We start from the raw sequence: 18,509 nt of genomic DNA on the forward strand, positions 1-18,509 counted from the left end.
GCTAGGCCACTGAGAAATACCACAAAAACGTTGCCACTGTATATATGTAATTTGTACAGATAAGATATGAAACTGACACCTGCCATGGTCAGGTTTATGGTGTTGGGGTTTCTCCCATCAGTTTGTTTAGTGTGTCAACTCACAGAGCGAATACAACAGAATTATTGAGGGGTGCCATAAAACCCACTTCTGCTGAAATAAAATCCGTGATGAACTTCCAATAGATTGTCTGAGTGGATTTCTGCTAGACTGGTAGGGAATTCCATCCGGTTGAGTAGACTTCCACTAATCCCCTGACTCGCTGTCCATGTCTACCATATTGAGTAGGCCAATCCATAAAATGTGACACCTGTACTGTATGTTAAAGCAAAACGTCTTCAAAACATTACAATTTTCATTTAATAAGAAAAGATTTATCGGGTAATGATTGGGCATGGCTGAAGACAAATAGTGGATCTATCAATTATCTGCTATATATGCAAGTTTCCTTACCTGGGGGTGCAGATGGGAAGGTCTGGTAGGGAACCCAGGCATAGTACTCTGTGTGTGGGGCACTGTATGCTGGGGGTGGGGCCTGGTAGAATGGTCCTTGTGGTGGGGTGTATGCTGGAGGTACATTGAATGACTGCCTGTTCCTGGAAGCTGAAACAAAAGAAAAGAAAATATACTGCACTACCATCAAAATCACAAAATTTACACATTCTCATAAGACAAACAAGTTATCTCCCTTTCTAAAAGGTCAATGGCCATTCAACATTTTAAAATTGGAAAAATATGCAGTTTGGCCTTATTTCATTTAACAAGAGGCATGAGAGTCTAAAACTGCTTGAATGGCTGACATCTACTTGAATGTCAAATGCAAGAGCTACCAACCACGAAATCTGAGTTAGTTTTATGCTTTCTGGCAATTAAAGTTTTTTTTAATCTTTTAGTAACTGAGCCATATCATCTGGCAGATCAGCATCATTTGTGCAAACATCAAGGGCTTTATGCTTTCTGTAACATCAGTTAAACCTCCACTTACTGTTTTCTTAGAAATCATATCAATGACAACTGCCATATATAATTGTGATTCTGCATCATTTGTTCAAAACTGAAAGATCTGGCATAAGGCTATAATACCAGGATGCTACCATATTTGGTCAACTCTCGTGGCTAGTTTTATCTCTACTGGTCAAAGACTAAAGGTGTTAATGTGATGGTCCAGTTGTTGTCCATTATCAGTTGTTTGTTACTGTTAGTCTTCCTAAACTACTTGCAGGAAATTGATGGTACTTGGCATAAAGATTTTATCCTGAGTTTTATTTGCCCTTAAGAAGAACAGTTCCCTTCAAGCATCAAATATGGCCACCATAGCAAGATGGTTGTATCAACAGTGGGTTTTTACTAAAAGACTTCTTATGACATGTTGATTGTCCTAAACGAAAATGGTCTCAATTTCATGTCTAACATGGCCACCATCTGTGAAATCTTGTTATCAATATTCCTTTTAAATAGATGATTTTAACGTGTTGTTTTTTTCCTCATTGGTTTTGAGTGAAATGGTGCCAATATAAACCTCTCAATATGGTTGAAACTGCAGTTGTCATGATATTATCCACATTGGCTACCCCCCCAAAGAAATAGTCATATTATGATAGCACTGATGTAACCTCTAGTAGCCATCTTGATTACTGGCATTTTCTTATGGCCACTTCTAAATGGATGGTTATATTAACATAGGGTTTTCACAAAACACAATAACTGTGCAGCACGTCCTGAATGTAAATGGTGTTGATCTGACGTCTGTAGTTGCCATCTAAAAAAATCTTAACACTGCTTCTCTTAAGTGTTGTACTGACATCAGATGCTTCTAAAACACCTCCTGCAATAATTGGTTCTTGACAAAAATAGCACAGATATGACCACCAATTTATCTGCACATTTGTGAACAAGTTTGAATATCAAACCTACTTTAACCTTGATGTAAAGTCAAAGGTCACTGCTTGTATTTTTGTACTTGTGATCGTAAGAACACAAAGTCCACTTTGACCAGACTTTGTATTTTAAAGCTTTTCAATAAACAGGACAAAAGGTCTTGACATGGGTTATTAACTGTGATGGCATAACACATGCAACAAATAAATGGATTTTTATCAATCCAGTTTGTAGATATGTCTGAAGAATATTTTGAATGAGATCTGTAAAATAACATGGTTTGAAGAAAAAAATTCATTATGAATTAAACCATACAAATGAGAGCGACCGCTTCAGCAGCCTACAGGTTAGAGCATCTGCCTCGGAATTGGGAGGTCACATGATTGAACCCCCGTCAAGTCATACCAAAGACTTATAAAAATGGTACTAACGGCTGCCTCGCTAGGTGCTCAGCATTAAGAGGTTAGTATTAGGGCTGGTCAGCCTGGTGTCAGGATAATGTGACTGGGTGGGACATCATGCTACATGTCTGTGCTAGAAATCACTATAAACTGCCACAATGCAGACATCATAGCGATATGACTGAAAAATCGTTAAAGCTACATTAAAAATCCAAATCATACACACATACACGCTTTCATTTCTAATGATGCAATGATCCAGTGATAATCCAGCTAAGAGAAGGGATGCCTTCATAATAAACTGATTTAAGCTACTACACTGATGAGACGTCATGGGCAGTTTTGTAACCTTTTCAGAAGTACATGCAAAATAACATCTCAGAATATCCATTACCTCATCTCTGCATTGTGACTGTGATATAAGACTGCAGTTCAATCAATATATAATGGCAGCCATTTTATTTCTTATTGCTTGAGTATATATCACATGTTGGGATAACCAAAAAAAACAACTCCCCCACCACCCTGAAAGATATTAGGACATTCAAACACTTAATAATACTGTGATGCAACCAAAAAATCTTCTTCAAAAAATGACAATGAATTATTATTTTAGTGTCTTTCCATAACATTACATCAAAAAGATGTAAAACTATTAAATAATGTTACAGTAGATTGATGCATTTTGCGTTTAATTACAAGGGGACACATTGCATTTATGACGATTACACTTAAAAAGAACTAAAAGATGGAACTAGAACACAAATTTTAATTGATAAAAAAATTATTTAATTTGTATTTATTTTTTAAAGTACTGCCTCCATTCGGCGTAAGTGACATTTTCATTGATCAAAATTTCCTTACATATCGGTAATTGTGGTATACTAGGAATATCGTTTGGAAAGAAAATGTAAAAAAATTGTATAAGCTATTTGTAAATTTGATATTTAATAGTGTTGATTAAAATTTCCATGTCCTATCTACCATTTTCAGCGATAAAATGAGCGATACATCAAAGTTTCCGTTACCAATTTTGATCACGATTTTCTTCAAGTTCGACAAATAGGGATACATTTTTGGGGTATTTTCGGGTTTAAAAAAATGGGATCCATGCCTGACACTGCGTTATAACCGGGTTCGCAAGTTATCAGGGTGCGAGTTATCGAGGGAGTGGTGTATACCTGGTAATGTGGTGGGCTCATTATAAAAGGATGAATTCTATGATTTGCTTTGCAATGTTTAAAACAGTAGAACTCTGCTGGAAAAAATGTTTGGAGAATACATTCAGGGTTCATAACATTTAAGGTCTCTTCAATATAAGTGTGCACAAAAACTTTGGCTCCAACACAAGATTCCTTATAAAGTTATGCTGCAGAAGCAAAGCTTGAATGACCTGCAATCCGTAACTCTTCTAAATAATGATCATGTGGAACATTTGAAATTAACTCATCCAAGGTGTCATCAATGTAAATCTACTACATTCAGCTGAACTCCAACAAAGCTGAGTAAAGTTGTACTGCAGAAAACAGGAAGACTGAGCAATCAGGGTCCACAACTCTGGTATCTGATGTCGTGGACTGCTGAAATGAAAATCACTTGAGTATCATCAACAATAAAATGTTAACAATGTCATACCTAGCTGTCCTGCTCTCAACATAGCCTGTCCAAACTCAATAGCTCCACCATTCTTGAACCACATTTTGAATCTACCTGCTCCAGACCAATTACCTATACAAAAAAATAATATAACAAAAGTATATACACCTATTTGTTGCAATGAGGTGTTTGTTTCTTATTCCATAACATACAGATGGCTGATTTTCCAACCACCTTTCACATTAATTTAACAACATGAATGAAGGATATATTTGTATGGCTGTATAATTACTGCTTCAGAAGGAACTGAGAGGATATGATTACCCTGGTTGGAATGCCAGTGCCTTACATGTCAACTCTACATCCAATAATAGGCGCAGTGAAAAAAAAATATTGAATCCTATTTCTTTATTGATTAAATATGGTTCCATTCTTGCTATGTCACTATTATTAAATGTCATTACAGTGCTTAAGTAAAACCTGGCACATGCCAGGCACATTAAAACTTTGGCAGCAGTTTCACTTAATTTCATAAATTTCTCCATAAAGTAAGATTAAACATCACTATGCTTGTGACACATTTGACAATGCTGGGATTTGGCACAAATGAGGATAGTCAAAAGAATGAGAAAAAAATAACTAAAAATATTAACTCTGGAGTTCCAGATTTCCTTCATTCTGAGGAAAACTTAAAAAGTCTATCCATGGAATTTTTAAATATGTTCTTTCAAGATGAATTATGGATGATAAAACACTATTTTAATACAAAATAACTGTTGAATGTTTAGTAAAGATAGACTCAAGATTACTCACATACTGTTATCTTCCTAATAATCAAATGCTAGAGAAATTAGGAGACAATAGCATGCTTTCTGTAGAATTCATCCAATATGGTTTTTAACATTGAAAAAAAAACTGTTTCCAAGATTATCCATTTGGTGTACCTTTATCCATAATTGATGGCATATAAAAAAAATTGTCAAATAATGAAAGGCCCCTATGTTATGATGCTTTCTGTCAGAGTTGGTCAAAATAATTTAAGAAAATTGTTGTATTTGATTATGGATGGCATCATTTATATAAATGTAAAAAGCCTCTAGGAGAGGACACATTCAATCAAATTGAGTCAAATTCTTTTATGTAGCACTTTAAAACAAGTACTTCACAGATGCCAACCCCAGAGTACAAATATACTGACTGCTTAAGACAAATATACTGATTTTCAGGAACAAATACTGGTTTTAAACTTTAATGCATGTGTAATTATTGACAACATCTACAACCATCAGTAAAGCAGCTTACTTAATTATTTAATATCAACGATGCATGTGTTGCACTCTTGCACCTTCTGAATGGGCATTCTGTTCCACTCGGATGCCCATGCAGAAGGTGCAAGAATACAACACATACACAGACACAGGCTGTTTATAGGAGCTTTTTCCACACCTTGTTTTTTCAATCATTATCAATTCCAATGTACCATCTTTCACTGATGATATGAATGCTGTGTGACTTTTTACCGAACTGTTTTCCTTCTAGCACACAAGTAATAATTTGCGATTTTCCTGTGTGGAAAAAGTGTGTTAAATAAATCACCAGCAACAGTAGTAACAGAGGAGGGTTCATTTCTAAAAGAATTTAAAATACCCCCAAAAATAGGACACTTGGCAGCTATGGTATTTAGTTTTCTTTCTTAGTAGCAACAGATTATTTGATGGCAAAATGGCATCATTTGTGCATATTTAAGAGCCCTATATATGCTTTATGTCATATTAAGTAAAATTATATTGAGTGACTTTTGAAAAGTCACTGAAAGTATTTCTATTATTTTTAGTGTGTGTGGGTGTGATTTAGATTCTTAACATAGCTTTAACAATTTTCCAGTCATATTGCTACAATGTCTGCAGTGTGGCAGTTTAAAATGATGTCTAGCACTGGGGCATCATGCCGCAGACATCTAGCATGATGTCCCACCCAGTCACATTAATCTGACACCAGGCCGATCAGTCTTAACACTAACCTCTTAATGCTGAGCACCTAGCGAGGGAGCTGTTAGTACCATTTTTAGAAGTCTCTGGTATGACTCGGCTTGGGTTTGAACCAACGACCTACTGCATCCAGGGTGGATGCTCTAACTACTAGGCCACCGGAGTGGTCACATTTTTTAGTAATGGTAGCCATATTTGATGGCAAATCAGCATCAACTGTAGTATAAATTTGAAAGCCCAGTGTCATGGATCAAATATGGTCAATTATTATATGCTCATTTTTTTCTCCATTAACTTTACGTTGTGAGAATCATGCAATATTTTATGATACTGAACTTGTGTGCAATTCATACTGCATTCATGTACATAAAGGAACTACTTTCTATTGTAAACAAACAATGGAAGCAGATGCTAGCACTTCTGATTTGTAAACAAATCATGTACACTCGGGTAGTAGGCACTTTACATTTTGGTTGATTAAATTTGCTTCTGAATGAGCTAAAGCAGACGTTTCATGGACTGCCACATACCAGCTGTTTTGGCACATTCTGCGTTAACTTTTTGATACAATGTTTTGGATTTAGGCAAGCTATTAAGTAGATGTCAGACAGGGTCCCTACAAATAACATAAAGTGACAAGGCATAAACTTGTCTTCTTTAGCTGGTAATAAGAATGGCAAAAAATATATGTACAGTTTTATATTCTGAATATTCTTAAAATATACTTTCTAAGTTCTGCAAATCCGAATTACATGAGCCATGTCATAGGTTCTCAATCGTGATTACACATTTCAAAACTGTACTGTAATTTCAAATATATTTCAGTGCAATTACATCCTCCTTACTTCACTCAAAATGAAATAAGCATTAAATTCCATAGTGTTTTTGTGATAATTGCCATTGAAAGACTTCATATTTTTCCCACATTATGATTTCAAACATTCAATGACAGAAACAGAAACACATCTGCAGATGTCAACACACTTCTTGTTTCTTCAATCCGATATATTTCATGTGGAACTGTCACATATAAATCCAGTCCATAATCATAACATTTCATAGAATTTACAAAAATACCAAATCTATTCACTCCAGATCAAATGGAAAAGTTGTTGCAGTGCACATTCATTCAAAATATGACTCCAAATTTCAATTTTAACTACATATGCCATTTTCTTTCAAAAGCTGTCTAACATGTAACTAAGTTCAAATTTATCTGGGTGGAGTTATGTGCGCATTAATAATGTTGTTATTGTGTAATGATGAATCTGGGCTTGTGTATTTAGTTTGGAATATGGCATACATTCAGTTACATTGTTTCTTGTAGTGTATGTTTTTTATATATAATTAAGCCTTAGGTAGAATAAGAAAATGGCATATAATGAAAAGGTTACTCATTTATATGGGAAAATATGAACTCGTTTATATTTTCCCATACAAATGCAGTAGTCTATAAATCCTGTAAAGCAGTCTCTGAGAAGATGCCACTGAAAGATTTTTTTGTCATTTGCAAACCTGAAAGGCCTTTATAGTGTATGCCAAAATGCTTTGTGTCCAATTTGGCAACATTCAATAATGTGGTTTTTGATCTGGACAAATTATAGTTTTGTGAAGTCATTTTAGGTTTTACTATTTTCAGTAATAGTAGCCATATTTCAAGGTTAATCAACATCATTTGTACAAAACTAAAAGCCATCTATACCAGGATGCTTCTGTCATTTTTTGGGTAAAATTTTATTCAAATCTGGCTGAATTCTGTTCAATAGATTTTGTGATGGAATTCTGTTCAATAGATTTTGTGATGTCATTACAGGTTTTTTATACTAATTTTGGACTGACATCATTTGAAGCTATTTGAAAGGTCTTCACACCAGGATGCTTTCTGTCAAGTTTTTAGAAGTCATTTAAAGGTTTTCTATTTCAGTAATTGCAACCATTTTAATGGTTGATCATCATCAGGTGATCTCCATGTCATGATGCCTTTTGTTTGGTCATTAAGCAGTTTTTGAGACGTGGTTTTTTAAATATTTTTCTAGTGTTAGCAACAGCAGTAACTCTTCAAAGCACTTTGGCATCATTTGCAGAAAATTAAAAGCCATCTCTGCCATGATAATTTCGGTCAAATTTGGTCAAACTCCATTGTGTTGATCCTGAAAACAAGTTATTTATAGCTGTTTTGTTTTTATATTAAAAAAAATAATCTCAGTCAAATGTGATGGTGGATTGGCATCATCTGAACAAATTCAAAAGACCATCTTCTCTGGATGCTTTCTGTCAAAATTGGTCAAATTTGCTAATTTAAAAGCAGTTTTTGAGAAGTCATTTGTTTTGAACATTTTAGTAACAGTGGACAACATTTGAACAAATTTGAAAAACCTTCATGCCAAAATGTGTTCTGTCAAATTTCATCAAATTCTGTCGAGCAGATTTTAAGAAGTTGTAGTTTAAAGGCTTTTATTTTTTTTTAGCAACTGTGGCTATAATTTATCAGGGTTCCTGTAAACTTATCAAAAACAAATTCCACGACTTTTCCAGGCCATTTCACAAAACTCAAGGACCAAAATATGCACTGTTATACGAAATGGAACCATTTATCAACTGTAACTGTGTTGCATTTGAAACAAGTTTTTTTTTAAAATCTCTGCTCGGTACCTCCACTATCAGAAATTCCATGACTTTTCCCAAACTTTACAAGGTTTGGTTTTGAAAAATCCCATGAATTTTCAAGGTCCCATGAAATTTATCTTTTAAATTCCAAAGCTTTTCAAGGTTCCAGGAACCCACAGCAACCTTGTTTTAAGGCAGATCAACATCTCTGAAACAAATCTGAGGCTTTAATGCTTTGGTGCTTTCTGTCAGATTTGGTGAAACTCTGGTGAGTATTTTTTTAACAAGCAACATATCTGACAGCAGATCACCATCATCAGACCAAATTTGAAAGACCTTCATGCCAGGATGCTCCCTTTCAAATTTGACAAATTCTGTTGAACAATTTTAGAGATGAAGTTTTAAGGTTTTTCTATTTTTGAGTAAAACTGGCCAAAACTTGACCTCAGAGTGGTGTCACTTGAACAAATTTGAAGTGTTATGCAATGATGATTTCTGTCAAATACTGACAAATTTGTGTTTTGTGGGTTTTGAGAAATTTTAAGTAGCAACTGAATAGATACATGAAAGATGAAGATAAAGATGCCAATGAGTACCCGGATACTCAGGTACCTGCCCCTTAATAATAACCAGGATAATAAAATGAACAACTGGGTACCCATTAAAAAAAAGTATTTAAAGTTCAGATCAAGACAAAGAATAATAATTACAGTTCATGGCTCATGTCATGTCATTTATTCATCATCACCAGGGCTTGTATGGCTACTTATAATTTACTTGTCATACATGTACTGTATAATAATACAAGGAAGGACACTTCTCTCCATTCCCACATGACCTATTTAAGAATCAATGATGATATTTAACCTGATGACATTGACTAGGTCAGTACCTTTTGTCGACAGCAACAGTAAGTACTGATTAAGAAATATTCAAGGAAATAAAGTTAAATACGTACTACAATTCAAATAAAAGAAAGCACAATATAAATGTCCAGTTTTACTAATGCCAATTATGGCTCAAGTTTGCGATCCTTAAGTGAGTATTAGCTGTTCAAGTCCAGGCCGCAGTTCACATGTTAGTTTACTGGACTCTTTTATTTTTTATTAGCAGGAAACACAAGACATATTTTTGTCATGGCAAAGGCAACAGAAAAACTTGGTTACCATAACATGCACTTCTTATACCATATTAGGAAAAAATGAACAATTATACAGAATGAAATTTTCACTATAATATTTAAATATAAGGAGTTTGGAATGTGAAACCACTTTTCATAGATCCATTCTGTCTTGATAATGGATATGTAGCAGACCAGACTAAATTGAAAATAAATGGCACCAGATATCCTAAAAACATGGGCTGTATCTATGTGATTGTTGGATGTTATATGATTGAAAAATGTTAGAGGAGAGGGATTTTCTTAAACTTAAAAACATGTTGCACCAGACTGTAATTAGGGACAAACCATGGCAGGTCAAGGAGACTAAAACAGTAATCATTTGTGGACTTTACAACTATTCGCAAAAGTTACTGTAGGCAGAGTTAATAGACTATTAAGTAAAGTAAGAGCTATGCATAAATAATCTATCCGTTTCTTTTGTTTCTATACTTTTATATTAACTACTAATCCATATGGATTTATCCGATTTGGGACAAATATTTTAACTGTGGACCCAGGTAACTAGCAAAAATAAATGTACGTTAAGTAAAATAAATACATTTTTCATAAAGTTTTCTGTAATGTTGGCATGTAATATATAGATTGCTCTTTTTATGCTCAAATTATGTTTTTTGCCACTCATATTAGTATTACATTATGCTTATACCTTTCTTGGGGGTTGGCATGTGTGAACCTACAACAAAGCAGTTCAGATTCACATTAAATACAATTTTCCTCTGATTGAGTACCTGCATAGCCAATCATCAGGACTGATGGGTACCCGGTAGAAATTTTGGAAACTTTTGACAGGACCACTCCCCAAAATCTGATATTGCAGATAAGGTTTACTAAACAATGCCTCACCTCCTAGCTCAGCCACCATTTTGCCCTTGATGTAGTTTGCTCCAAACACTGGCTGTTCCAGTTCCACTTCTCTCATTGAGCCAAAGGACAGGCTGAAGGACTGAAGCATATCTTTCTTTTCCAAGTTGTTGAAAATGACCTGTAACGAAAAAGAATGTTACAATGATTGTGCAAGGATATCTATCATATGAATACAGTGGACTGTTCATAAAAATACATGCTAATACATAAATATATACTTGAATGTTGTCACAACACAATGCATTGAAAGTCTATCAACAACAATATAAATATTAAAACAATGTGACCTTTTCCAGCTGGCCAATGCTAGCATGATGCCCAAATTCTTTCCTTATATTACCGTCTGTACTGAAATCAGTGTCTGGGGCCAGTACACCAGGCTAGTTCTGTGTGCATGAATAATATTTTGACAACAATCACCCTAGATTACTTGATCTATTGAATAACACCCTTCCATTTCCCCCACAGAATTTCCTGTACCTCCAGCAGAATGTTGGGATTTACTGTACCTCAAGCAGCATGTTGCCAGGTATAAAATTATCTCAATAAACAGACCAATTACCGTATTTACCGCATATGTTGGAATACAACGCTGCAATAAAATAGATAAATAAAACGCTTAATTGATAATAAAAAGAAAGAAACTAACCTTGTGTGGTCATCATTTATTCTTTTTTCAAACATGAGCATTAAAGAATAAAATATTTCCACGAAATCCGTATAAGTGGCATAGGCTTCCATACTGTAGTGTGTATCAGTTATGTCTGATACCACACACCACGTTGTTCATTGACATGAACATTGAGAAACAATTGTGTGTGGTTGTGCTCAAAGGTTTGAACATGTTATCCGACTGAAAACTGGAGCCAACAAAATCGCAAACAAGAGGGAAATATTCAACCGATATCTTGAAGATGACATACACACATGACACAGTGTTGGGTGCAAAATAATCAAGACTGAATTATATCCACATCTAATGTATGACAGTATGTCGCAAATAAAAATCGTCATTTGAAAACACATTCAGTTGAGTGCAAGTGACAATCTTTTCACCAGCTTGGGTTATAAAATTATCCTTACTATTTACCCGCAGACATCAATGCTCCTTTGTATTAATTGTAACCACATATGCCAAGCACACAGAAGCCCTGGTGGTGAATAAACACGGTTATTTTATTGCAAAGCAAGCTGACATCGGAAGCTGACTATGGATTCTGTGAAGTGAGCCAATTTTTTTTTTTGAATATACAAAGACGGCCAAGATATGGAAGTAAACTTGGGTTCATTTTTGACTGTATTCACTGTTATTTTGAAAATAAATTGAAACAATGGAACAAATTTTAAAGTGACACAATATAGTGCTTTGTGCACAGATGTCTATGAGCCAGCAATATTTGGAGAAAATAAAATCATGTGATGAATTTGTGAAACGCCAGAAGAAAAGCAAACGATTTCGCAAACGAGAGGGAAATAATCAACCGATATATTGAAGACAACTGCCATTCACGCATGGCACGGTGTTATGTGCAAAATAGCCAAGATGAATTTATATCCAGGTCTACTATATGACAGTATCTCGCAAATAAAAATCATTATTTGAAAACACATTTACTTGAGTGCAAGTGACAATCTTTTCGCTGGCGCGGGTTACAAAAGTATCATTACTATTTACCCGCAGACATCAGTGCACCTTTGTTTTAATTATTACTACAGATGCCAAGCACATAGAAGCCCTGGTGGTAAATAAATACAACTGGCAGCCAGCAGTAAACTACTTCTTTGAACTTACCGACAGGACATCAAAGACAAAGGTTATTTTTATTACAAAGCAAGCCGACGTCAGAAGCCAATTTTTTTAAAAGGCATCAACACAAAGGTTATTTTACTGCAAAGCAAGCTGACCTTGGAAGCCGACTATGGATTCTTTTAAGTGTGCCGATTTTTTATTTTTTAGCTTTGAATATACAAAGACAGCCGAGATACAGAAGCTAACTTTGGTTCTTTTTCACCACTATTCAAGAAAATTTTGAAAATAAAGTGAAACAATGGAACAGTTTTTAAAATTACACAATAAAGTGCTTTGTGCGTGAACATCAATGACCCAGCATCATCCAGAAGATTTGGAGAAAATAAAATCATGTGATGAATTCATGAAGGCCAGAAGAGAAACAGATCATTTCGCTAACAATATGATCATTAACATGGCTGAAACTCTAGTGTACTTTGATCGCATTCCTGGATGGACTGACGATAAGATGGGCGTCCAAAGTGAGAATTAGCAAGATAGTGCAGATTTGAAAAAATCTGACTTTTGTCCTTGCAGTTTCCACTTCATGTGGTGTGTTGCCTCTAACAATTTTTCACGGTTTGAGAAAGCTAAAAAAAAATTCATGTACCAAAAGAATAGATCGTACGTGTGCAGGAGAAGGGTTGTGTTGATGAGATGCTGTTGCAGTGGATTAAAGAGTTTTATCTCAAGTACACAGTTTTATATTTTTGTTAATGAAATTTCAGCTGGAGTGCAATTTCCAACATGTATTTTTCAAATGATTTAAAAGGTGTCCCACAACTTACGACTCGAAAAAAACGATGTGTCCCAGAACATACAGTGCACAAAAATTTACTTTTAAAATTAATTTATGGTGTCTCAACAAATACCGTGTCCCAACATATAAGGTAAATACGGTAACCATGAACGGGAATTGCATCTGTTTCATTTGATATCTGACACAAGACCACTTGTTAACTTCTATGATAGCAGCAAGTGGAGATTGTCACCGCTCCATTGGATTAGAGGTTTTAGTGATCCATCAGCAAAATTGCTGAATTTAGTTTAGCAAATTCAAGTTAATTTCAAGCTCTGAATACCATTTTGACTTTTATTCAAAGGGATTTTATGAATCATTGTTTTGTTTATATTTTTTGTCAATGGTCCAAGGATTCACATATAATGGTTTCATTCATAATCACACAGGTGGTTGGATGGAGTGCAGTATGGCATACTAAAGCATTTTAGTGATAAAGCTGAAGTGCTTAATAAATTAATAGAACTCAGACATGAAGAACTTTATACAGAAAAATACTCTGCCCATAAAATCAATCCCTTGAACTGTAGCTCACATTTTTCGTAAAAATATTCCAAGAAAGCAAATTTTTAGTAAATTGTGTTTCTCCGAGAATACTTACCCGATCACATTAACGTTCGGGGATATAAGCCTGCTACCTCTCGAATCCAGCGTTACTAAAAGACGAACATTCATCTTTTCGGTCTATCTCATATAGACCAAAGGGCAATAACTCTTGCCCCTTACCTTCCCTTGCCACCACCAGGTGTCACTAGTTTTTTAAGCTGAGCGACATATATTATACGAGGATGCTCACATAGCGGGGTGGTTGGGAGGGTTTTTAAGTAATGTGATCGGGTAAGTATTCTCGGAGAAACACAATTTACTAAAAATTTGCTTTCTCCTTCAAATACGTTCCCTGATCACATTAACGTTAGGAGAATAAGTAATAGGAGGAGGGAATGCTGAGCATCCTACCTCCACCCCGGGTACCTTCCAGGGAATGATGGCTGGATTCCCCATTTGAACGATAACCTGTTCTCCTAATTTCATCAGCAACACAGCCCAGGGTCATGTGATATGTGACCCCTATATACGGTTAAGAAGATAGTTATTGAAATCTTCTTACCTATGAAATTTCACTGGCGAATCCAGCGAAGCTGATAGGCTGTGCTGATCATTTTAAATGGGTCTGGTGGTCATCTGGGCTTCCGACACCATCCCTACCAGATTGAAGGTTTGCCTCTGCGAAGCCAAATCTCTGAGATAAAAACTGGAGAAGGTTGACTCTGCATGCCAGCCAACAGCTTCTATTATATCTCAGATCGAAACATTGCGTTCGAATGCCAGGCTCGCCGAGATTGCTCTAATCTCATGAGCCGTAATCTTCATGAGGCGACTCTGATCTTGTGAGACCTCAGAGTATGCTGAGCGTATAACCCACTTCAGCCATGAAGCAAGGGCTTGAGGGGTGATATCCCGTTTACCAGCTTTGACCGGAAGAAAGAGGCGCTTACGTGTGTCCCGACACGCCCCTGTGCGTTTTAAATAGTGCTTGAGTGCACGAACAGGATCTTGCATGGCTGCTGCTCTTGACTTATCTACGGAAGAGAGCAAGCGAATGATGATTGTTTGATTGCCAATGGATGGTAACCTATTTTTGGCTACAAAGCCTGGTTGTGTCAGGAGGACCACCGAACCATCTGATCTGAACTGAAGAAAGTTCGGGTCACTGGAAAGGGCATGTAACTCGCTCACCCTGCATGCTGAAGCTAAGGCTATCAAGAAACATGTTTTGTATGATAGTAGCTTTAACGAAGTGTGGCCTAAAGGTTCAAATTTGTCTGAATTGAGCCATGTTAAAACCCAGGACAGATTCCATTTTGGAAACAGGGTGAGGGATTTTGGTCGATTGAAATCAAAATTGGCTAAAAGATCTGATAGATCTTTGTTATGCCCAATATCACATCTACCATGATGGTGGAATGTGTCTGATATCATGGAGCAGTAGCCTTTGATAGTAATTGGGGCCAACTGTTTCTCCTCGAAAAGCCAGAGAAAAAAGTCGGCCAGTTGAGGGATTGAGACACTCAAAGGGACGATGTTATTAATATGGCACCAGTCCCTGAAAACACGCCACTTTCCCTCGTAAGCCTTCAGAGTGGAGGGCCTTCTTGCTCTTGAGATTCTCTCCAAAATCGAAGGTTTAAATTGTTTGTCTCGCAAGGCTGCCTGGACAAGAGCCAAGCGTGAAGAAGAAGACGGTCCGGGCAGGGGTGGAACACCCGTGACCGCGGTTGTTTGAGAAGATTTGGGCTGGTTGGAATCTTCCTGGGTAGATCTATCGCTAGATCGAGTAGATCGGTAACCCAGGACTTGTTCCATCTGAGAGGGGCAATCAGAATCATCCGACAGTTCTGACCCCTTAACCTCTGGATTATTTTTGGTACCAAAACCGTGGGAGGGTAGGCGAATGCCCACAACACCTCCCAGCTGATTGACAGAGCGTCCACAGCCCAAGCCTCTGGGTCTGGAACCGGACAGACGAAGGTGGGCAACTTGCTATTCCACCTTGTTGCAAAAAGATCGATCATCGGACGCCCCCAAAGTGTGCAAATCCGAAGAAAGACTGACTGATGGAGTGACCATTCCGTGTGAATGACTTGATCTTTCCTGGATAGAGTGTCGGCCAAGACATTGAGTCTGCCGGGAATGTGTCTGATTTGTACGTTGATGTGGAGGTTGTTGCACCAACGTAGAAACTGCCAGATCAGAATGCACAGGTCTGGTGATTTGGTGCCCCCTTGTTTGAGGAGGTAAGTCACCACCACAGAGTTGTCTGATATAATGAGGACAGTTTTTCCTGAGAGTTGATCCTTCCAGAAATGAAAGGCATTGATGACAGCCCTCATTTCTAAAAGGTTGATGTGGAGAGGCCTCTCCCCAGGCCCCCACGTGCCGCTGACTGTAGCGAAGTCTGGCAACAGGTGGGCACCCCAACCGTAGGTACTGGCGTCAGTACATACCGTTATCTCCGCTTGGGGCATCTCCAGAGGAATCCCCATGGACAGCCAACCTGGGTTGTGCCACTGACTCAGGAATGATCGTATCTTGGGCGTGATCATTATTGTTTGATTGAGGGGACTTGAAAAGTGGCGCCATTGTGCCAGTAACGTCGTTTGTAAGGGATGCATAAAAAGATGGCCAAACAGGATCAAGTCCGCCGCTGCACTGAATAATCCTAGGAGTTGCAAGAATTCTCTCACTGAAATCCATGTCCTGTTGGAAATGGACTCGACGAGTTCGACAATCCGGATTACGCGAGCACGAGGAAGCCATACCAGATTCAGATCGGTGAGAAACTCCATACCCAGATGGACAAAACGCTGAGATGGACGGAGATCGGACTTTTTCCAGTTCACGAGAAAGCCTAGATGATCTAAAAGTGCTAAAAGATCGTTTCTGCCTTTGAGCAGAATAGAACTTACCATATGTTTCTGGAGGATGTCGTCCAAGTACACTGCCATTCCTGTAGATGAAGTCGAGCGGAACAGGGTGACAACGCAATCCATAACCTTGGTAAAAGCCCAAGCGCTGATGTTGAGGCCAAAGGGTAGGACCTGGAACTGATAAACCGCATCGCCGTAAGTGAATCTGAGAAATTTCTGTGACGCGGGGTGGATAGGGACGTGAAAATATGCGTCGGTCATATCTAGACTGACGGCATACTCGTCCCGCCAGATGGAAAGAGGGATTGATCTCACCGTTTCCATCTTGAATTTTGGTGGTAAAATGTATTGGTTGAGGCGACTCAGGTCGATGATCAGCCTCAACTTGCCGTTTGCCTTCTGGATAAGAAACAGCCTGGAATAAAACCCCGGCGATTGCGGGTTTTTCACAATCTCCACTGCCTGTTTTTCTATGAGCGACCGTATCTCCTGTACAAAGGTATCCTTCTCCCAATCGGATGGTACGTCCGTGAAGAGGGGAGAGGAGGACAGGGGAGGGGGTTGGATAAATGGAATCCGAAGTCCCTCCAAAATGACCTGAATCACCCAATCGTTCTGAGGAAAAAAGGTGGTCCAGTGGTCCTGAAATTGCAGGAGGCGGCCGCCCACAGGTAGGCTATCCACGGGTGGTGGAGAGGGTATGTCAATTTTTAGAGTTAGGAGGCTTGAAGATGGAGAAATTTTGTTTCTTACCGCGTCTGTATGGTTGCCTCCTAGCTTGATTAGATTGTTGTCTCCTGGCATTGGATTGGGATCTATGCTGCATATTTGATTGTAAGGATCCCTTGTCCCGGGTCCACCAATCATCCCTCCGCTGTGGCAGGGGCTGATTTTTTCTAAACGCCTGCAAGGGCTGGGCGGCGAGTTGGAGGGGTAGTTGCTGAGCTGCCTGCTTCCGAACTTCTTCAAGTTTTCCTCCAAAGAGTAAAGGCGACCCAAACGGAGTCATCCATAAAGCCAGAGTATGATGGGGCTTGAGCGACGTGGACCGCAGACATGCGTCACGTCGTATCAGGTCTAAGTTGGCAGAAGCAGTCAACGTATTAGCCATGGAATGGTGAGCTGCCCTGTTAATAACTCTAACAATCCGGGCCGTCGCTTCCCAAGCGTGGTCATTGTCAGATTTTTCTGCGAGTTGGAAAATGGCTAATGAAGCCAAGTCTAACATTGAAGATGTAGCGACTACGCTCAGGACTAGCTTTGATGTGGCATGGAACACATTTTTGTCCACTTTGTAAAACAGTGGAGCAGACATGTGAACTGCTGCCATATTTTTGTCCAGGGCCGGAAGATCCATACTGAAGACGTCTGAATGAGTTTTGTACCAGCGACCCGAGAACGTCACTGGTATTTGGCTTTCTGAAAAGAACGCCTTAGCATTCCCCGGATCACTTATTCGTCCTGATAGACGATCGTTGATCTCCTTAATTTTTGCCGACTGGGGAAGGAGCCGGAAAGACGGCATCTCTTCCCCCCCATCAAGATCTACAGACGCCTTAACTTTGTAGTCTTGAGTGGCGGTAGGAGGTGGAGGGCATTCTGAAATTGCCAACACCCTATAAATTTCTTCCACTGCCGCCTTTAAGGCAAACTCAGTCCGTTCCATGGTTGGATCTGTGTACAGCTGATTTGCAGGAGTTTTGTCACCCTCACTGTGTGCCGAGTCGTGTTCTGTAATAGCTTGCATTTCTGGATAGAGCATACCAGGTGGCATAGATGACGCGATTCCGTCATCCTTAACACTGTCACTAACTCTCCCTTGTGGATAAGCTGTGAACATATGGACGGCCGGCCCTGCCGGCTGGTTTGTCTGGCTTGTGGTCGGTCTGAATGTTGGCGACGGTCCTGCTATCACCGGTACCGGCTGCTCCAATGGC

General features: G+C 38.3%; 1 protein-coding gene across 1 annotated transcript in view; it reads right to left on the reverse strand.

Annotated features, from left to right (window-relative positions):
• Positions 1-18,509, reverse strand: part of LOC149771961 (WW domain-binding protein 2-like) — a 50,530-nt gene that overhangs the window by 10,941 nt on the left and 21,080 nt on the right. The window contains exons 3-5 of the mRNA XM_089948022.1: positions 10,536-10,674; positions 3,954-4,046; positions 493-642 (exon numbers count right to left, since the gene is read on the reverse strand). Coding sequence (XP_089804148.1) covers positions 493-642; positions 3,954-4,046; positions 10,536-10,674 — 382 coding nt within the window. The remainder of the gene's footprint in view (positions 1-492; positions 643-3,953; positions 4,047-10,535; positions 10,675-18,509) is intronic.

This window comes from Sinohyriopsis cumingii, unplaced genomic scaffold (assembly GCF_028554795.1).
Source record: "Sinohyriopsis cumingii isolate HCF-2022 unplaced genomic scaffold, ASM2855479v2 utg001542l, whole genome shotgun sequence".
Taxonomy (NCBI): Eukaryota; Metazoa; Mollusca; class Bivalvia; order Unionida; family Unionidae; genus Sinohyriopsis; species Sinohyriopsis cumingii.